The sequence below is a fragment of the Microtus pennsylvanicus genome, chromosome 13 (assembly GCF_037038515.1).
Source record: "Microtus pennsylvanicus isolate mMicPen1 chromosome 13, mMicPen1.hap1, whole genome shotgun sequence".
In the NCBI taxonomy this organism is placed as follows: Eukaryota; Metazoa; Chordata; class Mammalia; order Rodentia; family Cricetidae; genus Microtus; species Microtus pennsylvanicus.
In genome coordinates this window covers 81649734-81674047 of record NC_134591.1, presented here as the reverse complement: position 1 = coordinate 81674047, position 24314 = coordinate 81649734, and the positions used below count along the sequence as shown (strand labels likewise).

At 52.3% G+C, this 24314-nt stretch overlaps 3 protein-coding genes across 9 annotated transcripts in view; 1 reads left to right on the top strand and 2 right to left on the bottom strand.

Annotated features, from left to right (window-relative positions):
* The window catches only part of Cep104 (centrosomal protein 104), a 37486-nt gene extending 31629 nt beyond the window's left edge, over positions 1–5857 (bottom strand). For 2 of the 4 annotated variants that reach the window (XM_075945895.1, XM_075945897.1), the window contains exons 1-2: positions 5448–5857; positions 317–468 (exon numbers count right to left, since the gene is read on the bottom strand). In XM_075945895.1, coding sequence (XP_075802010.1) covers positions 317–429 — 113 coding nt within the window. In that variant the 5' untranslated portion in view covers positions 430–468; positions 5448–5857. The remainder of the gene's footprint in view (positions 1–316; positions 469–5447) is intronic. The other 2 variants (XM_075945896.1, XM_075945898.1) reach the window with 2 other exon arrangements.
* A 64-nt stretch (positions 5858–5921) lies between these two features.
* On the top strand, positions 5922–18941 carry Dffb (DNA fragmentation factor subunit beta). Of its 3 annotated transcripts, none has more exons than XM_075945901.1 (7): positions 5922–6198; positions 6355–6481; positions 8071–8259; positions 10107–10186; positions 12679–12849; positions 13871–13971; positions 14800–18240. In XM_075945901.1, exons 1-7 carry the CDS (start codon positions 6076–6078, stop codon positions 14957–14959), a joined length of 951 nt encoding a protein of 316 aa, XP_075802016.1. In that variant the 5' UTR covers positions 5922–6075; the 3' UTR covers positions 14960–18240. The 3 variants fall into 3 exon arrangements, with proteins under 3 accessions (XP_075802016.1, XP_075802017.1, XP_075802015.1); XM_075945900.1 differs by lacking the exon at positions 14800–18240 and adding an exon at positions 18535–18941 and having other exon boundaries at positions 5924–6198; XM_075945902.1 differs by lacking the exons at positions 13871–13971; positions 14800–18240 and adding an exon at positions 18535–18941.
* On the bottom strand, positions 18150–23687 carry C13H1orf174 (chromosome 13 C1orf174 homolog). Of its 2 annotated transcripts, none has more exons than XM_075945903.1 (4): positions 23561–23687; positions 21168–21274; positions 19813–20277; positions 18150–19396 (listed from the first exon to the last, which is right to left on the bottom strand). In XM_075945903.1, the coding sequence occupies exons 1-4, from the start codon at positions 23670–23672 to the stop codon at positions 19289–19291; spliced, it is 792 nt and encodes a 263-aa protein (XP_075802018.1). In that variant the 5' UTR covers positions 23673–23687; the 3' UTR covers positions 18150–19288. The 2 variants fall into 2 exon arrangements, with proteins under 2 accessions (XP_075802018.1, XP_075802019.1); XM_075945904.1 differs by having other exon boundaries at positions 18851–19396; positions 21168–21281; positions 23561–23667.
* Positions 23688–24314: the final 627 nt, after the last annotated feature.

Below are 24314 nucleotides of genomic sequence, written 5' to 3'. Positions count from 1 at the left end.
GCTCAGGCACGGAGGTCCTGATTACCTGACACCTACAGCTCCAGCAAGCGCCTCTCTACCCTACCTGTTTGATTTTTCTAGTTCCCGGGAGGTCAGGCATGGGGGCTGGGGAGGGGGTCCTGCTTACTGGGTCCCCTCGGACATTCCAAGAGGAAAATGCACTTTAATTTTAGTGATCTTAATTTAGTTTTCACTGAAATACACCATGTACCCGACTAGAAATGCATTTCGTGTTTTTAGATCGAGAGGCACCAACCCTACCAGGTATTCAGACCCAGAGATGTGCTCTCAGCACTGCCCCTCGGGCCAGCCTTACTTTGGTGACCTCCAGCCACTGACAGTCGGTGCGTGGATCATTAGTTCCCGAGCACTGAAGCCATCTTCATGTCCAGAAGAGCTGACCACTACAAATCCAATCTTGTGGGGCATTCTGCACACATGGGCTGTTCAGAAGATCAGGGAAGAGTTCTGAGAAGGGATTCAACTAGGTTAGATGAGGTGTTAGCTCACGTCATACAAGGTAAGCCACAGAATACTCAGACTGGCCCATCACTCCAAAAAGGTTAGTTTGTCTACAAAACATTTTTAAATGGATGTTCTAATTCTACTTAACACACCATTTAAGCTATCTTGATTTTCCTGAGAGTCTGACCTTTGCTGCGCCTGAGTTACATCCTCACTAATGATCAGAGTCTGCCTTTGTTGTGTGTGAAAGTTACCTCACTGGGGTTTCTGCAGATGTGATCAAATTAAAATGATACCCTATTGGGGAATTCATGTGGCTAGTGCACTTGGAGAAGAGGAAAAGGATCTGGGGTGAGTACCACTAAGGGACAATGCCTACCTAGCATACAGAAGGCTAGGTGTGGACTTCATCTCCAGAACCCATCCCCCACAAAACAATCCCTAAAACACACACACAAGAAACACACGCAAGAAGTGGAGGCTCAGACACACTAGAGGGGTGGGGGTGCCACATACTGAGAGACTGGAGCCACTCAGTTAATGCTAAGGCTGGTACTGGAAACCATCAGGAGCGAGAAAAGGCTTCAGACTTCAGAGATGCTTGTCCCTGCTGCCACCTCAATGCCAGCTCTGAAATTCCTAAGCCTCCCTGCTTGTCACAATCTCATGGTAAAACCAAAGCTTTTGGTAGGGTACAAAGTCTTTTGGTATTATCAAGGAAACAAACAACTAGCAATGATTAGGGAGGACACCTAATCAGTGTAAACATGCAGCCCTACGGAATGCAGGACGCACAGATGCACTGGTGCAGATGTGAGCACAGTTGAGTTGGGAACCTGACTCAGGACATTTAAAAGTGTTATCTGTGAACAAGATGGGCCAGGACCATCTGTTGGCTCCCAGATCCTCAGAGGATGTGGAAAACTACCCAGCGATGTCTCGTAGGACACATTGCTGGGCCACCTGCCCTCGCCCTCCAGATGGGCACAAGCAGTTGTCAGTTTCCCCCTGAACCTAGACAATCAAGCTAGGCAGAAGCAGGGGCAGCTCTCCCAGTCCTAGTGAAGAAGGAGTGTCACTGCTTATACTAACAAAGTCTGCTGGAAGCCAAGTCGAGAGGAGACATGGTCAAACTTGAGGGAGCTTGAAGAGGAAAAACTGGCTGAATGATTCCTTCAGTATGATTTTTTGGTGAACTGACCTGTGCCCACCACTGTCACTTGGAGGACACGTGCTGTCATGTCAGCTTTGCTGACCCGTGCTCTACCTCACCACCGTCACTTGGAGGGTGCGTGCTGACCTGTGTCCTAGCTCACCACTGTCACTTGGAGGACGTGTGCTGACCTGTGTCCTAGCTCACCACTGTCACTTGGAGGACGTGTGCTGTCATGTCTGCTTTGCTGCTTGGCACGCATGCTCTCCATGCTGGAACACAGCACAGAGTCAGCGATGAGCTGGTGTCTCTGCACTCCCCTCCAGCCCTGGTCGGGACCTGTTACACTTTCCTAGGCTCGGACAGTCCGAGAATTCCACATCCATGTACAGTGAGGGTTCATGGATGGGAACACACATATGTGTTGCCCAGAGGGAACAGGTGACACTCAATCCCAGGATTACACTGAGGCCACAGCAGAGGAGCTCTCTCCCCAGAGAGACTCCTAACACAAGAGTCCAAGCCAGGCGATGGTGGCGCACGCCTTTAATCCCAGCACTCGGGAGGCAGAGGCAGGCGGATCTCTGTGAGTTCGAGACCCGTCTGGTCTACAGAGCTAGTTCCAGGACAGGCTCCAAAGCCACAGAGAAACCCTGTCTCGAAAAACCAAAAAAAAAAAAAAAAAAAAGAGTCCAGGGCTACTGAGGCCACTAGGAGAGGAGGCCCTGCCCAAGTGAAGCTAACCTTGGGCTGGAGCAGCAACGTCAGAGAGCAACACGCGGGCATGGCTACTTCTCAGTTATCAAACCAATCAAATACTTGCTAAGTAGACAACTGTTGGTGAAATAAATCATCATCAGAAAAAACAACAATCCTCCTAATACAGGAAAAAGAAGAGCATTGGAGGTTTCTTGGAATAAGATGCATCACTGAAATACTCTGTGGGCAGTGCTATCCAAAGTACCCCGCAGGAGGCCTGGCTCACGTGAAAATGCCTGATGTATAATTCAGAGCTTTTGCTTACTTTCATGGGATTTGAAAAGGACCATTTCAAGGATCAGTGCCAGTCTGATGCTTGCTGGTGTATTTTGTTTTTGGAATGTGTGCACTAAACTACTAAAGCCAGCACAGCAAGTCACCATTAAAGGTGCTCCACTGAGTTCCCTGTGTCTGTCACAGCAGAGCGGAGGAAACTGACCCAGAACACAATCAAGAGTGGTTCATACGCACAGCTGGGTGACTTAACATGCGTCTCCTCTGACCGGGAGACTACACTCTCATAACATGTGTCTCCTCTGACTGTGAGACTACACTCTCATAACATGTGTCTCCTCTGACTGGGAGACTACACTCTCATAACATGCGTCTCCTCTGACTGTGAGACTACACTCCTATAACATGTGTCTCCTCTGACTGTGAGACTACACTCTCATAACATGTGTCTCCTCTGACTGGGAGACTACACTCTCATAACATGTGTCTCCTCTGACTGTGAGACTACACTCTCATAACATGTGTCTCCTCTGACTGTGAGACTACACTCTCATAACATGTGTCTCCTCTGACTGGGAGACTACACTCCTATAACATGTGTCTCCTCTGACTGTGAGACTACACTCTCATAACATGTGTCTCCTCTGACTGTGAGACTACACTCTCATAACATGTGTCTCCTCTGACTGTGAGACTACACTCTCATAACATGTGTCTCCTCTGACTGGGAGACTACACTCTCATAACATGTGTCTCCTCTGACTGGGAGACTACACTCTCATAACATGTGTCTCCTCTGACTGGGAGACTACACTCTCATAACATGTGTCTCCTCTGACTGTGAGACTACACTCCTATAACATGTGTCTCCTCTGACTGTGAGACTACACTCTCATAACATGTGTCTCCTCTGACTGTGAGACTACACTCTCATAACATGTGTCTCCTCTGACTGTGAGACTACACTCCTATAACATGTGTCTCCTCTGACTGGGAGACTACACTCTCATAACATGTGTCTCCTCTGACTGGGAGACTACACTCCTATAACATGCGTCTCCTCTGACTGGGAGACTACACTCTCATAACATGTGTCTCCTCTGACTGGGAGACTACACTCTCATAACATGTGTCTCCTCTGACTGGGAGACTACACTCCTATAACATGTGTCTCCTCTGACTGTGAGACTACACTTTCATAACATGTGTCTCCTCTGACTGGGAGACTACACTCTCATAACATGTGTCTCCTCTGACTGTGAGACTACACTCTCATAACATGTGTCTCCTCTGACTGGGAGACTACACTCTCATAACATGCGTCTCCTCTGACTGTGAGACTACACTCTCATAACATGCGTCTCCTCTGACTGGGAGACCACACTCCTAGGTCACTCAGGTCCCCGAGCCTGGAGCTCCTCTCAGGCACTACACTCCCCTTCAACACCCACGTAAGCATGTAAAGTCTTACTGCATTCAGTCACTTCCACTGCCTTGGCTCTTCTGTTCCACGCATGTTCCTACCAGACAACATTCCTTACACCCAACTTCAGTTACCTCTATTCAGGTCTTAATTCCAAAGCCCTCTGTGGCCTCCATCTAGGAATTAAAATGCTGCTTCTGTTCTGATACCTCGTTTCCCCCATTCTTACATCTTATCTTGAAATTTGTTATTTTTGAGACAGAGTCTCAATATTTAGCTTCGACTAGCCTAGAACTCAGTATGTAGACTGCAATGGCCTCAAACTCACAGAGATCCTCTTGCCTTGGCACGCAAAGTACTGGGATTAAAGGCATGTGCCACTATGCCTCAGCGTGTTGTGAATTTTAGAAGGATCCAAACACTTAGAGGTATATCCCTGGCTCTGACTTCTTCAATTATTTGACCATCTTCAAGGGCCTGGCCTATACCGGTTGTGGTTGCACACACTTTTAATCCCGGCACTTGGAAGGAGGATCTCTGAGTTTGAGGTCAGCATGGTCTATGTAGGAGTAACAGGGCTACATAGTGAGACAGTTTTAGACAGAGAGAGAGAGAGAGAGAGAGAGAGAGAGAGAGAGAGAGAGAGAGAGAGAGAGAGAGCGCGAGAGAGCAGGCAGGCCAGATTTCTACCTTGACAACAGTTTTACTCAGTTGGGTCTGCATCTCTGGTCTTAACTAGCACCTTCTGGGGTGCACAGAGACTTACAAACAGAACGTTAAAGGCAGATACAAGTGTGTCCCCAATAAAACCAGAACAAATAACTGGTACTGAAGACCCTGGCAAGAGGGCTGTGGGGCAGTGTGCGAAACACCCGGAACTCAATACAAAACAATCCACTTTCAGACCTGACACTGCAGGAGATTTCCACTCCCCTACTCCTGCCCTTTGCCCCAATCATCAGGAGCCTCGGCACATGCACATGCTCGTGGCTCCACAAAACACACCGCGGAAACTTCTGGTCACCAGACGTAGGTGGTGTCCCAGCTGTCCCTAGGGCAGCCATAGCCAACAGTGTCAGGTGACATTTACCCTAACATTGCTTAAAAACTGTAACTAGGCACAAACTCTTGTATTTTTGGTTGCGACCCTTCCCTTTAAAGCCATCTCTCTAGCCCTAAGTCCAAAAACAATGTAGCAACTTCAAACATTTTGTTACAAAGAAATAAAAAAAATGTTTCTAGTTTTCTTTTCAATAAACGCAACTGTTACAATATTAAGTGTTGATTGGGGACCGATTAATCTTAAGGATTCAAAGTGTTTTTAGAGAATCTTTAAGCTTAAAAAACATCTCAAACCTAACCCAACTAGGAAACAAACCCCGCAAACAACACGCATCAAAGTGTCTGGCTTACCAGGGGCCAGAGCTACAGTCTTCAGCCTCTTGGTAACTGGTTCTGCTCAGTAACGCATCCAGAAGAGGACAAGGCGGAGCTGGAACCGGATTCCCGACACGAAGGCCGAGGTGCGCTACCTAGAGGCCTCGAGCAGGCAGCGGCCACGTCCCTCCACGGCCAGATGTCTTCCGCCTCGGTGCCGCTGAGGACCGAGGCCGCGCGGGGTCACAGGGCGCCGCGGAGACGAGCAAGAGGGACGCTGCCGCGATGCCGGCCTCCGCTCGCTTCGGAGAGGCCTCGCCTCGGTCCGGCCGCCCCCACCCCGGGCCACTGAGGCGAGGGCAGCGGAGGAGCAGCCCGGGCCTCCCCTGCCCAGCGCCCGGGCCGCAGCCACGCTCCCATGGCAACCAGGCCGGCCCGCGCTGTACGCCTGCGCGGCCGTCCGTAGGCGCCTGCGCGCGCAGCCACGCCTCGCGGGTTCCGGCTGGGGAAAGGTCCTGCAGACGGACGTTTCGGGTCGCGCCTGCCAAGGAGTAGAGAAAAGCGTTCCGGGCGGCGCCTACGCGCCACAGTTCCGGGAGTGGCGAGGAGCGAGGGTCAGTCGTCGTCGTCCGGTGCGTGCAGTGTCTGCTGCCGGAGTCCTGCCATGTGCGCGGTGCTCCGCCAACCCAAGAGCGTCAAGTTGCGAGCCCTACACAGCGAGTGCAAGTTCGGCGTGGCGGCCCGGAGCTGCCAGGAGCTGCTGCACAAGGGTTGCGTCCGTTTCCAGGTGGGTCGGGGTGGCGGGGCGGGGACCCCGGCTACTACGAGCGCACGGTTTCCGTCCCCTTAGATGGACTTGGACGGGCGCTGGGCTCCTGCAGACAGGTGGCACCCTGAGCGGACTGCCTGTGGGCAGGACGAGCCTACTCTTCCTGTTCTCCAGCTCCCGGAGTCCGGCTCCCGGCTGTGCTTGTACGAAGATGGCACGGAGGTGACTGATGACTATTTCCCGGGGCTCCCCGATGACGCCGAACTCCTGCTGCTCACTGCTGGCCAGACCTGGCAGGGTTGTAAGTAGTAAAACTTCGGAGATTGGCGGGACCCACGCCGTTTAAGCCCAGGTCCAGGAGCCCAGGCACGAGCCTAGTAGATAAGGTCAGGGGGCACTGAATGCCAAGAGCTTTTGCTGAAGAACTCTATTTCCAGTGTATTATTTATTTATTTGTTTGTTTGTTTGTTTATTTAGTTATTTATTAACTGGAAAAGCAAGGGGGGAGGATTGGAGGAGCCTGGGGAAGGTTTTGCTGTGCTGGGCTGTGCTGGGCAGGGCAGGGCAGGACAGGCGTTGCTCAGGGCCGTTCTCCGACGTTTGAGTGTTGAAATGCTCCTAGGGATCGTAGTTTTTATTAAAGCTCTTCTAGGTAGGTGTGTGATGACAGCTCAGTGTGGCCTTAATCCGAATTTCCCCGGTGGCTAATGGGATTGGATATCATTCTGTGTTCTTATTTGCCACCTGCAGGCACTTCTTGGTGAAGCAGTCTTCATGTCTTTTGTGTTTTTTAATCAGATTTTTTAAGCCGTTGAAATATTTACCCCACCCTCAGCAAATCCTGGTTATGTCTTCCATGTCAGATAATGTGGTTTTCTAATATCCTCTGTTGGGTTCCGTTTCATTCTCTGTTTTGGAACCAAGCTCCAACCAGCTGAGCTAACCGACCTTGCTCTTTTCATGCTCTGTAATAGAGCAAACGGTTCAGATTTGGGAGGGAAATGGAGGCCAAGGTTACATGTAGCTGAGGCTGGCCTTAAATTCACTCTGTAGCTAAGGCTGGCCTAAAGCTTTTGTTTCTCCTGCCTCCATCTACCAACTGCTGGCATTCCAGGCATGTGTCCCATACCCAGCTTCAAAATTTTTGACTTTGATGACATCCAGATTGTCATTTTCTTCGCTGTGCATTTTCTTTTCTTTCCTTTAATAATATTACTAATTTACTTATTTTTGATGTTTCTTCATGCTCACTGTACATTTTCACTGTCCAGGAATCTCTTGGTGAGTCCTGTCTTCCTGAGGTTTCCCCCTGCATTTTCTACATCTGTTGCTGTGCCCACAAGACCTTATTTCTTCAGCTTGTTGACACAGTGGGTCTCACTGAGTTTTGAGTATGAAGCAGAGTTGGAGCCTCACTTGGCTGTGGTCTGTGCTTTTTAGTTGTCACTGGATTCTGTTTGCTCCTGTTTAGCTAAGATCCTCAGGAGAATACACTTGGCATTCAGCACCTGCTAGGAAAGCCCAATGTAGCTTGCTACTTGTGGAAAGGGCCCATGGGAAAGTCAGGAGAGGGACTGTGAGGCCTGGAAGTTGGGTCCTAAGGGAATGAGCAAAGGAGGTGACCTAGTGTGGAGGAAGAGAAAGCAGAAGAAGAGCAAGTGCACTATTCTAGGGCACTGCAATCCCATCACCTGGCAGGACGTGGCCAGAGGAATGGAATTGGCAGCGTCACCCTGTGGAGGATTCGAGTGTCAAGTGCCAAGGCAAGGGTTGGTGACACCAGAGTCTTGAGTCTTCACTTTTGGCTGTCTCTGGGCTTAGTGGACAAGAGCCTCCTCTTGGGACTAGAACAACATGAATGTGTTTCTGTTTGTCTTGTGGTGGTGGCAGATGTGAGTGACATCACCCGCTTCCTCAGTGTGTTTAATGAGCAACATGCTGGGGTCGTCCGGGCTGCGCAGCAACTGCTGTCACATGAGCAGGACCCACTGAGGCAGAAGCTGCTGGCTGACCTTCTGCATCATGTCAACCAGAACATCACTGCTGAGACCCGGGAGCAGGACCCGTCCTGGTTTGAAGGTACGTAGACTGGGGTGACCATGTGGCCAGGACGTCTGGGACAGGCAGGGAAGGGCCTCTTTGGAGCAGAGGCTCGGGAGGATCTTTGTCCACTTCAGATCCTGATGCTTCCCAACCAAGGGTGACTGGCCTCTGGAGTGAGTGATAACAAAAGGTGTCCATGAGAAGGCATCTGGCCAGGACTCCTGGGTGGGGGCAGTGTCCTGGGCAGCCTTGAAATAGCTTTCTTTCTTTTTTTCTTTTTCTTTTTCTCTCTTCCTTCCTTCCTTTTAAATCATTCTTCCAAAAGCCATGGCAAAATGCATGGAATGTGGAGTTTGTCATCTTACCATTTGAGAGAGAGAGAGAGAGAGAGAGAGAGAGAGAGAGAGAGAGAGAGAGAGAGAGAGCGCATGTGTGCGTGTCTGTGTATCAGAAGACCACCCTGGGTGTCATCCTCAGGAATACTATTCACCTCCCTTGAGATAGGGTCTCATTGGCTAGAGCTAGGCTGGGCTGACTGGCCAGCACACTTCAGAAATCTCTCCTATATATATGATTCATATCCTCCCTAGGTCACTTAAGGTACCTGGTTCCATGCAAATGCTGGGAAAGTAGTTGTCAGCTGGTCCCTTTAAGGAATAATGACAAGAAAAACCAGTCTATAGGGTTCTGGGAGATGGATCAGTGGGCATTGCTTGCTGCTTGAGCTTGGGGACTTGAGTTCAGATCCCCAGCACCCATGTAAAATCCAGGTGTGGTGGCATATGCCAGGCAGAGTCAGGCAGATCCTTGAGGTTCACTGGTCAGCCAATATATTCCAAACAGTGAGCTCCATATTTAGTGAGGGTGGAGGGTGACAGAGGAAGACACTCAGTGGTGACCTCTGCTCTTAACATGAGTGTGCATGGGAGAGTGCACCTGCACAGATATACACACACATGTGCACATTCATGTACACCACAGGCACACATGCACAGACTTAAAATTCTAGAGAACAGGAAACAATCTACATGCTTATTCAGATATAAGTTTTTAAAATGATTTGTTTATTGGTTTTGGTTTGTTGAGACAGGGTTTCTCTGTGTAGCCCTGACTGTCCTGGAACTCACTTGTAGACCAGGCTGGCCTCGAACGCAGAGTTCCATCTGCCTCTGCCTCCCAAGTGCTGGGATTAAAGGTGTGCACCTGCCCGGATGTGAGATTTTTAAAGTGTTAATGTCTGTGGTTGGGTGAATCTACTGTAGAGCAGGCTGGGCTGCAGAGTTAGTGGCACTCCACATATCCAAGCCCCTTCACCCTGTCCTGCCGTCGGCACTGGCGTTTGCTGTCAGAGCCCATGCTCTGTGGGTCTGCAGCCCAAGCCCTCTCATGCCCGTTTCCAGCCCTATGAACAGAACCCCTCCCCAGCTCCTCCTTCACATGGTACCTTGTGTGGGTGGAATCATACAGGGTTTGTCCCACAGCTCCTCTCGTCAGCATGCTGCCCTTTATGTTCGCCTGGGTGACCAGCGTCCTTCCCTTTTAATAGTGTCCAATCGTACGGATGGAGCACACTTTTGGCCCTCTCCTCTGCTGCTGACTACTTGGGTTGTTAAGTCCAGATTGAGGTGTCCTTGAGCAGTTGAAATTTCTTGAGGGTTTGAGGGCCAGCCAAGAAGAAATCTCTTAGCAGTGTTTGAGGTGCCTCAAAACCAGATCCCCCAACTAGAGAACACGCACCCTGCCGTCAGGCATCTCTGCGGCTGATGCAGTCCCTGATACACCTCCCTCTGGTCCTTTCTTGTCTGCTTGGCTTCTGAGCCACTGAGGACACAAACCAAGAGGTCGTGGTCTGCCTGTAGATCCCAGAGTAATCTTTCTTGTAGGTTTGGAGTCTCGATTCAGGAATAAGTCTGGCTACCTGAGATATAGCTGTGAGAGCAGGATCCGGGGCTACCTGAGAGAGGTAAGGCCATGCTCAGATCACGCTGAGGGAGGATGGTGCAGTTGGTGGGGTTGCCACTCCACGGCTGATGCACGTCTGCAAGGTTGCCTGTGAGGCTTGCGTACCTCAGAGGAGCAAGAGCTTCCTGTCTCCTGCATCTGAGCTCTTCTGTACTTTAGCCTCTGACCCCATCATCTAGCAGGTATTAGAACCTTTCTGGGCCGTGTCCTTTGGATAGGGTCAGAGGCCTCAGCCTCAGCTCTTTGCCAAGGATGCTATTACGTAGAACAGCACCAGCTGGCGCCTTATGCAGCGGGCAGGTCTGTTCTGATGAGCTTCATTCCGTTATGGAGAGGTTTTCTGCATCTCCTCCATTGCTCTGATGATACCTTCACGATCGGGTGGTTGTTTCCCCCCAACACTTGTATTTATTTATTCTCTGGGTGCTTGGCAGTCCTCTGACCTTGGAAAAGTGGAACACAGGACCGAAGACACCTTTGCTTGGGGTGCTTTGTAGATAGGCTGTGAGCGACTGACTATTGGGTCTCAGCTCTGGTCTTCTCTGGGAGGGGCGGCCAGCGGCTCCACTGCACCTAGCCTGAACTCCAGGAGGAGGCTGTCCTTGGTGTCCTGATACCCTGGCTTCCTTTCATGAAGACACGAATGCCTGTGAGGTGCAGAGTGGAAGGAAGACCCTCTATGGTGGATGGGACCTGCCCATACCGAGAGCATGAGGTGCCCCTCATTTTGCCAGGTGAGCCTTCTGTGCCTCTCTGCACTGGGCTCCACGTGACTGCCTTCATTCAGATAGGATGAGCAGTGGATGGGTGGTTTGGGGACAGCAACTTGTTTTGGGGACCTTCTTCTCCCTGGTCTCCTTGGGGTAACTTGGGTAACCGCCCAGCAGTTGGCTAGTGGCACAGACCTGGGGCTTCTCCATCTGTCTGTCTTTACAGCATCCTCTTCAGCACCCAGAACATGGATCATATGTCAGTGTCTGTCACCAAGATTCCAGTTCACTAACCAGAACTAACCCAGCATCTGTTTGGGTTCCTACCCCTGAGCTTCTTGGTTAAAAGTAGATCCTAAGGCTGCCTTCTTCCTCCGTGCACACCCTCCTCCGAAATCTTCTTATCTCATGGTGTAGCTCGAGCTGGGTATCTATGGGGAAAACCTGACAGAGCCCCCTGCTGGTTGAAGCCACCCTCCCTTCCTGACCAGGCCTGGAACCAAACTGCCCTGACTGTTCTCTTGTTGCCATGGACACTGCCTGCTTGCCCAGGCCCCGCTGGGCTTAGGATCTCCACTGGACATGCTCTAGGCCTTTCTTCTCAGGCTGCTGCGGCACTTCCTGTACTCACCTACCTGTTAGCTGCCCTCCACACCAGAGTGAGGTCCGCAAGGGCAGTGTGGCGGGCAGTGGGCACAGTGGCGCTCCATGCCTGACTGCTCTGCCCAGGTTTCTTCTAGGTGGCAGTAACAACCCCGGCAGACGGGGGGGGGGGGGCTGATAGAATTCACAGCTCGAGTTTGCAGGAACAAAGCCAGGCGTGAGTCCCCCTTCACCCTGCATGGCCAGGCAGCTGAAACAGCAGGCATGGGTTCCCCTTCACCCTGCGAGGTCAGGCAGCTGAAACGGCAGGCGTGGGTCCCCCTTCACCCTGTGTGGCCAGGCAGCTGAAATGGCAGGCGTGGGTCCCCCTTCACCCTGCGTGGCCAGGCAGCTGGAAGGGCAGGCATGGGTTCCCCTTCACCCTGCACTTTCTTTGTTTTTAAGCCTTTCCCTTTCCCCTCTCTCTCACACAGTGGGGTCAGCTTGGCCTTTGCTGCTCATTTGCATGTCAGGCTCCACATTGATTGGCAGGTAGAAAGTGCTGCAGGAGCCCTTACATGGCTGTGTGCTGTCCCCATACTCCCCATATCTACCTCAACCCGCTCAGTGTGTCACAGCTGCCGATGTATGGTGTCCAGTGTTTTGTACTTCATGTGGCCTTCCTTGGTGATTGTCCCCACATGACCTAACATCGTCGGTGCCCTGACTGATCCTAGTACTGACCCTCTGGCTGCATGGACGGGGGGGGGGCCTTGTGGGTGCTGCTCGCCTTATCACAGAGGGAATGCTCCTCCTGCTGACTATGGGATCTTAATTCACTCCCACCCCCACTCCCCGCCCTCACCATGGGATCTTGCTCTGTAGAGCAGGCTGGCCTTTGGATCCTCCCACCTCAGCCTCCCAAGTGCTAGGATTACAGATGTGAACCTCTCTGCCTGGCCTGTTCTTGTTTCGTTCTCCCAGCCTAATGGGAGCATTGTTGATTCCACTTCACGGCGTCCCGAATGGCCATGATGTGATAGCTGAGCAGTGGTCAGACACTCTGACTGTAGAACTAGGCATAGGCTGGCTCCTGACAGGCGATGCGTGGCATAGGTTGGTGATTGAAGGCAGGCTTTCGGGCACGGGCAGGCCACAGGCAGGCCACGGGCTCAGCGATGCCTCTGGCTCACTCTCACAGGTGAGTGCTAACACCTCTGCGGTGGATGCAGCGGCTCGAGAAGAATTCGAGCGGGTCCTCAGCTCCATGTGCCAGAAGCTCAAATCCCAGAAGTACAATGGCAGCTACTTTGACCGAGGTGCAGAGGCCAGTGAGCGGCTTTGTACTCCAGAAGGCTGGTTCTCCTGCCAGGTGAGCTCTGTGCCCTTCATTCTGGGGTCACTGCCTCCTGGGGGTGAGAGGTGGGTAGGACATTCAGCAGCTGGCCTAAGAGTAGGTGCTGGCAGCCCTCAAGTTCAAAGTGCGGGAGGAGGCAGGGATGGTGGCGTGCAATTGTTGGGGTGTACAATTGTTAGTATATGGCACCGTAGTCCTGCAGGAACATGTTGGGAATAACAGGTCTGCTCCTGTGTGGATCTGTAGAGGCACCTAGCGAAGGATGATTCTCTAGTATCAGGGACAGAAATGCCTTCATCTTTTGAAAACTCAGAATATTAAGATTGGGGCAATGAAATGTTAGGGGCTGTAGAATTCCAAAGACAGCATTTTTAAAAATTAGGCTTAGTTTTTTGAATATGAGTGTTTTGCCTGTGTATATGTCTGTGCCCATGTGTGCTTGGTGCCTGTGGAGACCAGAAGAGGTTGTCAAATCCCCTGGAACTGAGGTTACAGATGGGTGTGAGCCACATATGGGTGCTGGGAATCAAACCTTGGTCCTCTAGAAGAACAGGCAGGAACCTCTGAACCATCACTCCACCCCACAAAGAGAGAATTTTCAGTCTCCAAAGAACAGCAAACACTTTTGTTTTTTAAAATGAGGTCTTAATATGTAGTTGAGGCTAGACTTAAGGTAACTATGTAGCTGAGGCTGACTTAATATTTATTTCCTTTTATGTATATGTGTGTAGTGTTTGTGTGGGAGTGTGCACATGCCACGACATGGGTGTAGTCAGAGGACAGACCACACCTGGCTTTTTCATGACTTCAGGATCCAAACGTGGTTCTCAGGCTTGCATGGAAAGTGCTCTTTCTGCTGAGCCATCCCCCTGTCCTTCACCTCTGCCTCTTAGTGCTGGGGATCACTGCCTGGTTCAAATGTTGGTTCGTGGATTGAACGCCTTGTGGGGCCTGCGCCTTCGCAAGCTTGTTGGCTTGGAGGAGGACAGTAACGTACCTCCCTCTGCCTTTCCAACCCCTGCCTTGGTCCCTGCAGGGCCCCTTTGACCTGGAGAGCTGTCTTTCCAAACACTCCATCAACCCCTATGGCAACAGGGAGAGCCGGATCCTCTTCAGCACCTGGAACCTGGATCATATGTGAGTGTCTGTCACCGAGATTCCAGTTCACTAACCAGAACTAACCCAGCATCTGCTCAGGCAGCTCATGTCTGGTCCATTACACCTGTGTTCTTGGGACAGACCCCAAGCGCTTATGGAAGGTGCGTCTGGAGCGATACTCCTGACCTTCCAGCTGTCAGTGCCCAGTGCTAAACTGTCCCGCCCCCTCCCACCCCCATCTGTGAGAGGATCTGGTGGCCTGGCTCCTCATGGCCCAGTGGTGGATTCTAAGAGAGTGGGTGCTCTGTGTTTGAACCAGGAGTCTGCTTTTGGGCTGTGTTGTGGGAGGTCAGGACCAGTAGGATGGTATCGCAGCTGGGCAGGCTGCAGTCACTTCTAACCAGGGCAGGGCAGGGCAGGACATATTCTTACAGCTCTTGACTGTAACTACCCTTGACCTTGCTTTGTGAAGGCAAAGTGCTCCAAGTGTCCACAAATGGCTACCTGACACTTGGAGTCAAAACTATGAAACATATATAAAGAGTGAGTTTTATTTGAGGGCCCCTTTATCCCTCAGTACTCAGTGCCCCTGCCCTGTTGCCACAGAAAACCACTCTCCTGAAACATGCCCCGTTAATGCCTGTTGTACACCTTTGCCAGCAAGTGTGGACTTCTATGGCTGTGCTGCTCTCTGGCTCCACGGTGCTCTGTCCACACAACTCAGTGCACAGCAGACTCCTTCACTGTTTGCAGACTAGCCCACATTAGTTCCCTCCTGGGCATTTAGGCCGTTACCTAACCCTGGAATGAAACTGTCTCCCAGTTCCATCCCTGTCCTTCTGATCTGTGGACCGGCTGCATCCACAGCTGGCGAGCAATGCAGATTTGGACCCCACCCAGCATCAAGAGGGCCTCCGGGGGTCTGGTGTGGACTCTCCATGAGAAAGAGTGCCCTGGCTCTGACCTCCAGACTCCTTGGGAAATCGATACTGGTGTTCCCCTTCCGAGTATCTCCAGCCTTCTCTGAATGTTCCAGCTCACATGCTTGCGATTTGCTCCATGTCCTCGCCACCACTCGGTGTCACTGTGCCTCTTTGCATTTCCCTGACTGAGGAGAGCACCCACTCTGCGGCTTCTGTGTTTCCTGGCTCCAGGGAAGGCTGAGGCCTCTTTGCCATTCATGGCTTTCTTTCATGTTGCTTCCTTTTGCTCATTGTTTACTTTTTGTCCCGGGCACTGATTCTCTCCTGGCTGTCTGTGAGAGACATTGTTGCTATAGTTTTGCCACATTTCTGATGTCTTTTATAACAACCGGATGGGGTGGCCTTGGCGAGCCCTTGGAGACTGGGCCCCTTTCTTAGGGTCTGAGGCACTGTTGTCAGGATCCTGACTGCAGGCCCAGAGTCTGCACAGATCCTGCCATTCCTCCTGCAGGTGCAGGGGCCTCTGTTTGCTCCCCATTGCCTGCAGCTGCGTTTGCCCTATGCTTAACTGCAGGGTGTTTTGCTGTTATTTTTATTCCTACTTTGCACTCCTCTTAGGGTTTCTCCTTGTTTTCCAGTTTCTCTCTTTTGTCTTTTAACAAATGCTGAAGTCTACGTGTCTCCGGCTGCACCTGACCTTAGTGTTTTGGGGTCAGTGTGATTGTTGGCAGGTCTTGGAGTCCCAGGGCTGTTCCCTCATTCTGCTCTGGTACCTGAAGGTTGCGACTCCTACGCCCACTCAGCTCTTTGTCTCACGCTCCCCCGACTCGGTTTCTGTTGCCATCAAAGAGGAGGTCTCTAGTTAGCACATTAACTGCCTTTTGTCCTGCACGGGTCCCTCCTCCAAGTGGCTGCTCAGCATGAATAAGTGTGACTGGGTTCGTCTCATTTTCTGTTTGCTGTACCTGTGGTCCTGGTCTCACTGTGTAGCCTGGACCCGCCTGTTACTCTTGCAGGAGTGTGTTTTGAGTGCTGTCCTGCCTGGCTGTAAGCCTGCACGGATGCTTGTTTTCATCTTAGTACCTACTTAGGCCGTCCACTTCTCTGCTCACTGCTTCCTGCATCTCCCTGCTCCTGCTAAGGGCTGGCGAATGAGTGACCCTAGTGCTTCTTAAGGAGAGCCTGGGTGAACTCCCTCCTAGAACATCTACCACTGAGCGAGTGCAGGGTGACTGTCTCACACTGGGTCTGGGATCACAGGCATCTAGGTCCCTTCTGCTCTCCCTGGTGGAGGCTGATCACATTGATCCCTGGTGCCTGCTCATGGGAGCTGCTGCCAGTCAGCATTCTCTTTTCAGTGAAGACTGGTTCGTCCCCCTTACCTGAAAGGGATACACATCCAGAGACAGCTCTTTCTCTTTGCTTCTGCTGTGACTTGTCCTCCATTCTGATTCTCCTCTGCAGTCCCTTGGATTCCCATGGGCATTCTCTTTGCTTCTGCTGTGACTTGTCCTCCATTCTGATTCTCCTCTGCAGTCCCTTGGATTCCCATGGGCATTCTGGGAACTCCTTGCCACCTACCCACCCACTTTATGCTGACTCTGCTTGCCTGCTCTGGCTCAGTGCTGTTGTTTTGGGATAACTTCCTGCTGTGGAATCGGTTGCACCCCCCCCCCCCCACGCACCCGTACATTGAAACTGTCACACAATGAGACCGCATCCAGAGATTGGGCCTTTGGGAAACAGTTCAGGTAAATTGGTGTCCTAGGGAGGAGAGTGATCAACAAGAACAGATAGTCTTGTTTGTAGGAGAGCGTGTTCATGGTGTCACTGCCGTGTGAGGACAAGCCAGCAAGTTGGCCCTGATCACAGATAGTCTTGTTTGTAGGAGAGCGTGTTCATGGTGTCACTGCCGTGTGAGGACAAGCCAGCAAGTTGGCCCTGATCAGACCAGACTGTGCAACGGCTTAGACTTCCAGCTCAGAGCTGTGGAGCGATAGATGAGGGGAAGGTGGCTTGCTTTCCACTCTGCTGTTCTTGGGACTGTGTTTGGATCTGAGTTTCTTTGGTGACCATTTTTCTGTCACTGGCTTGTCAAAGTGTCTCTGCAGAGCAGTCTGCACCTTTTCCCTGGAGGCGTCTCAGTTTCAGTAGCTCTGAAGCAACACGTTCCTTTTGCTTGCCACTTCTGTGTCATATTGGTCATACACACTTGGGTCACATGCCTGTGGGAGACACAGGATTGGGGAGGGTGGTTCTGTGGGCACCTGTGTAAACGGGAGTCACTCTGGTGTAGTGAGGAGGAGCGGCTGGCTACCTTCCTGGCACCCGGCCGCCTGCATGGCTAGCTTTATACCCGAAATAATTACACGGACACTGTATTCTTTTAAGCATCGCCTGGCCCATTAGTTTTAACCTCTTATTGGCTAGCTCTTACATATTGATCTAACCCATTTCTAATACCCCTGTAACACCACGAGGTGTCTTACCAGGGAAGATCTTAACCTGCGTCTGTGTCCTGTGGGAGAATCATGGCAACTGCTTGACTCGGCTTCTTTCTCCCAGCATTCTGTTCTGTTTACTCTATCTAAGCTGCTGTCCTAGCAAAAGGGCCAAGGCAGTTTCTTTATTTAACCAATGAAATTAACATGAAACAGAAGACTTTCCCCCATCACTCTGTGCCAAGAAGCACTCCCACGTGGGGCTCGGCTTTGTTGAATGACCATGTGAGCCGCCTGGCCTTGCATTCTTTCTAGTATGTTAAGCAGTACCCACAATTCAAGTTTGCAAAGTAAGACAATGGCGTTGTTAGCACCAAACTCTGCTACACTGACCATGCCTGCCCACAGCCATGTCAGTGTTGGGCTGGTGCCACCGGTCTGTGAAGCACAGTGCTGGGCTTCTCTGGTGATTTATCCACAAGCCCCATCCATTCCACTGCCTCTGCCCTTCTGGGATATTCCCAGCTTAGGTTCCTTAATCTTCAAGATCCTCCCGCCTGTTACACCTGCTAGCAGGTGTATTAGGGTTTCTGCTGCTGCGATAAAGCACCAGCCAAAAGCAGCGTGGGGAGGAAAGGATTTATTTCATCTTAAACTATACAGTTCATCATGAAGGGGTCAGGACAGTCCCTCAAGGCAGGAACGGATGCGGAGCCCACGGAGGGCTGTTGTTCACTGACTTCTTCAGCCTGCTTTTTTATACAGTCCAGGACCACTGGCCTAGGGGTGGCACTGCCCACTGTGAGCTGGGCCCTCCCACACCAATCATTAACCAAGAAAATGCTTCGCAGCCTTTATTTTTTTTATAATTTATTTTTTTATTTGCATTGGTGTCAGATCTTGGAGTTACAGACAGCTGTTAACTGCCATGTGGGTGGTAGGAATTGAACCTGGGTCGTCTGGAAGAGCAGTCAGCACTCTTAACCATAAAGCCATCTCTCCAGCCCCCCGGTTCGCAGCCTTTATACACACCAGTCTGATGCAGGCGTTGTCTCACTTGGGGTTCCCTCTTCCTAAATGACTCCAGCTTGTGTCAAGTTGACCAAAATCTAAGCAGCACAGCAGGGATATTGGCTATGGTAGACTGTGCTGTGAGTGTCTGTGGCTGGTGGGAAGGGCACAGCACCCTGCAGTGCGTGGCACTGACAGCGGATGGGCTGTCTTCCCTGACTTGGCAGGATAGAGAAGAAGCGCACCGTGGTGCCCACGCTGGTGGAAGCCGTCCAGGATGGGAGGGAGGTGAACTGGGAGTACTTCTACAGCCTGCTCTTCACGGCCGAGAACCTGAAGCTGGTGCACATCGCCTGCCACAAGAAGACCACGCACAAGCTGCAGTGTGACCGTAGTAAGATCTACCGGCCCCAGGCAGGATCCAAGAAGAAGCGGCCTGCTCGCAAGCGCCCGCCAGTGACACACGCCAGACCCTCTGGGGTGATGCAGTGGTGATGGGGCTATTACCCTTACATTTTGTCACTCTAGAAGCCCCAGCCTGAGTTTTCTTTTTAAAAACAAGTATATTTTATATGTTTTAAAATGTTTAAAATTTTTTACATTTGCCATACATAAAATAAAGATTTTTCCAAAATAGACATGTCTAAAAAGTGTGCACATATCGAGAAAGGTGGAGCCAAGGGCACAGTAACAGCAGCCGGTGACGGAACCATTGCCCCGGCTGAGTCCGTCTTCACAGCCGGCGCAGCAGTGCCTCAGGACAGCGTGGTGGAGCTTTCTTACAGTCACGGACGCACACTGTTCACAATGTGTGGTCTTCCATGTTTCTGAGGGCTGTCCTTTCCATAGGGGCCGGGTGTTGGCGCTGGTGACCTCGTGTCAATTCTGTGTTCAACTGAGAGTGTGTTCTCTTGGAGACGCCATCCAGAGATCTTCAGACTCGCTGCGCCGTCTGCTGAACACGACAGGGGAAGACCCACACTACATCTCGGCGTCGTCCTCATCCTCATCCTCTTTGGCTCTGAAATGCATTTTTCTGAACTCTCGTCTGCTCATGGAAGGACAAGATGAAGAGGCTGGTGGCAGATCCTTAGAGGGAAGAAAACATGACTTCAGTCTTGAGTGGCACTGCCTGGGCACCAGATCCAAACCTGACCACGGTCTGCTCTGGTCCCTTGGTAAGAAGGACGCTAGCCTACAGACTAGGGGCAGCAACAGAAACATGGCTGCATGCTCACAAAACCACAGCTCTGACTTCCTAACCTGTTCACTGTCCAACATACACCCAGGGGGCTGGAGCCAGGAGCCCTGCCTTCCAGCCTGTAAGCCCGAGAGTGGGGCGCTGCAGGGGAGAAGCCTCCCACTTACACAGACCTCATTTTCTTTTTCTCAGTTATGCTTACCTCTGAGTTGTGGCCTTATGGATACACAGGAACCTGGGAGCCCAGGATGGCAGTTGCAGTTGGCTGCCCGCACTGCAGGAGAGACAGGAGGGCAGCACTTACCTGCATCAGCTCAACATTCCCGAAGAAGCGGCTCACAGGCATGGGCTGGTTGCTGTCATCGTCTAGAAAGACGCTGCTGTCCATCTGGAGCACAGGTGCCTGCACCTCCTCTGTCCTGGGCACTGGCTCAGCCTGTCTGGCAGAACTGCCATCAGGTTCCTGGGCTGCAGCCACCCTGCCGGGTTCTGGTGTGGGCAGGCCACCTTCAGTCTTTGCTGAGGGTTCCTCACTCACAGGCTGGCAGCAGCCCTGGGGAGGCTCTCTACTCTCCGGCACAGGGGCAGCCGTCTTAGCGCTGGCCTCGGCAAACTCACTGTCACAAGAGGCCTCGGGGGCCACTTTTGGCAAAGAAGAAACGTCACTTTTACGGTCAGCTTTCTGTAGTTCTGCCTTTACAAGGTGACCTTTGTCATACTTGAACTTTTTGGAAGTACGTCTGTCTGTAGTCTTGTGTGACGAGGAAGCCTGCCAGGTAAGAAAAATGTAAGAGAAAACCAGACCTATCTGGCAAAGGCACTGGGTTCAGTGCCAGAGCCCCCTCTGTCCTGCTAAGGGGCAAACAGACTGGAGGCCGAGGGAGACTCCACAGCACTGCTCCAACAAGCTTTCCCAGGGCTGTTTTCTAAAGTACATGCTTGCCTGCTTTAAAGTCCTAGTAGGGACATGCAAGATGGCTTAGAGAATAAAGGTGCCTGCTGCCAAGATCACATCCTAGAACCCACATGACAGAAGGAGAATCTCCCATTGCAAGTTATGCACCATGACATGTGTGCCTCACCCCCAAATAAATAAAAATGTAATTCTAAAATATGTAAAAGAAACCAGTTTTCATCTCCTCACTCAGAGCAAGCTCCCGGCTCTTTTGCCTGGACACTGCACACCAGCAGACACTCAGGCTGGCTACAGCAAAGTGTCAGCATGCTGTCCTGAGTGGTGCTGTGTGGTGCTGTGCCAGACACAGAGGCCGGCCCCAGCCCCAGCGCTGTGGGGGTCAATCCCTTGCCTGGGGCAGCTGCACTGTCGTGTGTCCCTCCTTGCTCCACTCTAGGGGTGAAGCAGTGATAGACTCACATGGCTGCACAGGCCACCTTCAAAGCGGCACTATGCAGGAAGCTGTCTTACTGTCTGGATTGCTAGCACACTTCCATCCACGCACGAGCATAGTGCACAAAAGCAAACTCAGCTGTGTCGAACGTGCACCCCTCTGACTGCAGTGACAGCATGTACAGGACCTCTGAAATGTCTCCCAGTCTACACACAGCAGCAATGGCTCATATTTCACACAACACATCTCGGGGTGACAAGTGTAGAAGGGACGGAGGCAAGGCCTCGGTGTTCTTGGTAGCGAAGCTCACCAGACATGCTGTCTTGACAGATGTGGAGCTGGCAATGCCCTCAGTAGAGGCTGAGCTGGCTGCAGAGTAGCTTCGGGCCTGAAGGCGTGCTGAGGATCGCACTCCACCTGTGAGCTGGACAAGAGTGACGCTCAGAGAGCGGGCTATGGCACACCAGCCGAGCTGCGGCTTCTCAGCTCGGAGCCTGAGCTTTCTGCCCACATTCCCTCACCTACAGGCAAAGACTGCTTCGGCCTAAGGTGGTCCAGCCCAACTGTCTAGGTTTAGACACAGGGTCCAGGGTCAGAGAGATGGCTCAGTGGGAAAGGGGGCTTGCCACCAGGACAGCGGACCTGAGTTCAATCCTAAGGACCCAAGTAGTGGAAGGAAAGAACCGACTTCTGGAAGTTGTCTTCTGGCCTCCACCCGTGCTGTGGCACATGCCCCCCCCACGTGCGCGCGCGCGCGCGCGCGCGCGCACGCGCACACACACACACACACACACACAATTTAAAACAAAAGATGCAAGGCTGGCTGCCCACTTGTCCACTGTGGAGGCTCAGGACCATCAGTCCCCCTGGCAAAAGTAAGATGAGACAGAAACACCAGTTCCTGCACTCATCTCTGTCCACCCCCTTCAGCAGTCCCCATCCTATGGACCAGGAGCACATAGCTCCTGGTCCATATGTGTTTATTTTTTATTATTATTTTTTATTCTGGGGTGGCACCCAGGGCCTACTGTGTGCTTGGCGGAATCTGTACCTTGTGCTATAGCTCCAGCCAGGACCTTGCACCCCTGAACCTGCCGCTGTTTCCCAAGTGCTTGGCTTACAGATGTGAGCTGCTACATTTGGTTTATGTGGGAGGGGGATCAAGTCGGCTTCATGCACGCTAGGTAAACGCTCTCCCAGCTGTGCCACATTCCCAGCTCCACCCCTTCAAAACAGTTTTTGAGAAAGGTTCATCTAATTACTCTGACAGGTCTTGAACGCAAGCTCCATCCGTCTGCTCTGGCTGTTTGAGTGCTGGAGTCACAGCCTCCGCCGCCACACACAACTCTCTCATCAGCCTATTGCCGCAGCTGGCCTAGAAATTCCTGGCCTTAAATCAAAAAGTACTCGAAGAAATAATGGCTGAAAAGATCCTCTGTTTACTGAAAACAGAAATCTATACATCGAGGAATCTTAAACTCAACTCCAAGTTGACAGGCCACCTCTGTGACACAAGAGGAGAGGAGGATAAACCACTGACAGGACCACCCCGTAAGAGTGCTAATCTCAGAAAGACTGGTAAGAAGCCAGCCCCTTACTCAGCAGAAACAGTGGGAGCCACACTGAGTGCACTTGGTACACTCAAAACAAAATGCCAGCTAAGAAAATCCGCACCAGGAAACCTGTCCTGTAAAATGAAGGCACGGATAAAGAAATTCCCTGATGCCAACTGAGGACAGCTGCTTTAGAACGGCTGGGAGCGCTGGCTGAAGCTAATGACCCCGGCAGGGGCCCAAACACACACAGGGGCACCCGGCCCCAAGGGAAGTCCGTGTACAGGATACTTTAGACACACTTCTCTCGGGTAAATGAGGCAACCTGGTCATGACATGCAAGCAATAACAAAAGGGTGGATATGAGGGAGCCTTGCTGGCCCAGGCGAGTGGCTCCTGTGGAAAATGGGAAAGTCACGATTGCAGGGCTGGACTGTCAATAGATGGCAAACAAAATATTACACAACGTGGGGAGCGACCCAGGCGAGTGAGGCTGCTCTGTATCTCACTGGCACGCAGGCAGCTCAGCTCTGCAAACCCTCACACGAGGAAGGAAGAAGCACAGCGAAAAACTGCTAAATTCAAACCTCAACGCCTGAGCAAGCAAAGGGGGGACAGCAGCTGACACGGCACACAGCTGCCTATCAGCGACACTACAGGCAGCCGCCTACACAGTTCAGCCTATGTCAGCGGGATTCTGGCCACCTGGAGACGGAGGGCACACTTCAGGCTAAAGGACACGGTCCCCGCCTTGCAAGCCCTGCCAGGTCAGAGTCCCTCTGCAGGGGGGATGAGGCCCAGCCACCCTCCTCACTGTCACACTGCTGGTCCTCTGCCCCGACAACATGACGCGGGGATCTGGCTGAGGCCGGCTGCCCCGTGCGGGCCCGGGTCTGAGCAGCGTGGCCGGGACAGGACGCCAGGGCAGGAAGCCGCACTGTCAGGGGCCCCACTCGGTCCCAGCGCTAGCCCTAAGTCCTGCAGCCCCGAGCCCGGAGGAGACCGTGCAGGAGCCGCACTCCCGGGGCGGGGCTGGAGGGGATCCGAGGCGGCCGGACCGAGCAGCCGCCGCCGGGCGAGCCAAGAGAGGCGCCCGCCCCTCCTCGGCTCCCCAAACGGCGGCGCGCGTCCTGCCCGCCCGGCCGCTCACCTTCCGGCTCCTCATGAGTGAGCACCCCGGACCCAACGCTCCGCCGTCTCAATCGTGCGCCCGCCAACGCCGCCGCCGCTGCCGTCACTGCTGCGTCTGACGTCACCGCCATATCCGGATCACGTGCAGTGGTCCTTCCTGCAACCAGGTTGAATTTATAGCTGGGTCTCACACTGGCAGGTGATAATGGTTGGAAGTTAAGAACTTTCTCTGGGTGGTCTGCTCCTATTAAGCTTATCATTGTTGGCTGAGTCCTACAGTGACGCCTCAGACAGGTGGCCCAGGCCTAGCTCTGCCAGCTGCGGGTCCTGGCTTCATTGTGGGCCTCAGCAAGCGCCTAGCGGGTTAGATGCATTTGCAGGAAACAGTTTTTGAGTTTGACCCCAAGACCCACTAGGTATCCCGTGACCAGATTGACGCTCCCTCACGAGACTGACTCATTCTCTCTCAAAATAAATAATATAAAAAATAATAAAGATCTTGAAATACAAATGAAATCTTTGGTCTCAGCGTCTGGTCTTGCTGGGTGGCTGGGACTGAGTGTAATGGTTTAAGTAAAACGCTGCAGGTTCCCGAGTGGTGACAGTGGGCAACGAGCCAGGAGACCATGCTGCAGGTCCCTGAGCAGTGGCAGGCAGAACCAGAGACCACGGTGGACCACGAAGGCAGCCAGTTCCACGTAGGGAGCTGCATGCTGGGTGAGAGACTGAGACGGATAGGCAGCCATGCAGAGTGAGGTTGGAGTTATGGAGGG

Coding starts and splice junctions, on each gene's coding strand:
- Dffb (XM_075945900.1), top strand. CDS start 6,076: ATGTGCGCGGTGCTCCGCCAACCCAAGAGCGTCAAGTTGCGAGCCCTA. Junction 12,850..13,870: donor AAGGCTGGTTCTCCTGCCAG/GTGAGCTCTGTG, acceptor TGGTCCCTGCAG/GGCCCCTTTGACCTGGAGAG. Junction 13,972..18,534: donor ACCTGGAACCTGGATCATAT/GTGAGTGTCTGT, acceptor CTGACTTGGCAG/GATAGAGAAGAAGCGCACCG.
- C13H1orf174 (XM_075945903.1), bottom strand. CDS start 23,672: ATGGCGGTGACGTCAGACGCAGCAGTGACGGCAGCGGCGGCGGCGTTG. Junction 21,275..23,560: donor CACTCATGAGGAGCCGGAAG/GTGAGCGGCCGG, acceptor TCCAGCTCACAG/GTGGAGTGCGATCCTCAGCA. Junction 20,278..21,167: donor CTGTCAAGACAGCATGTCTG/GTGAGCTTCGCT, acceptor CTTACCTGGCAG/GCTTCCTCGTCACACAAGAC.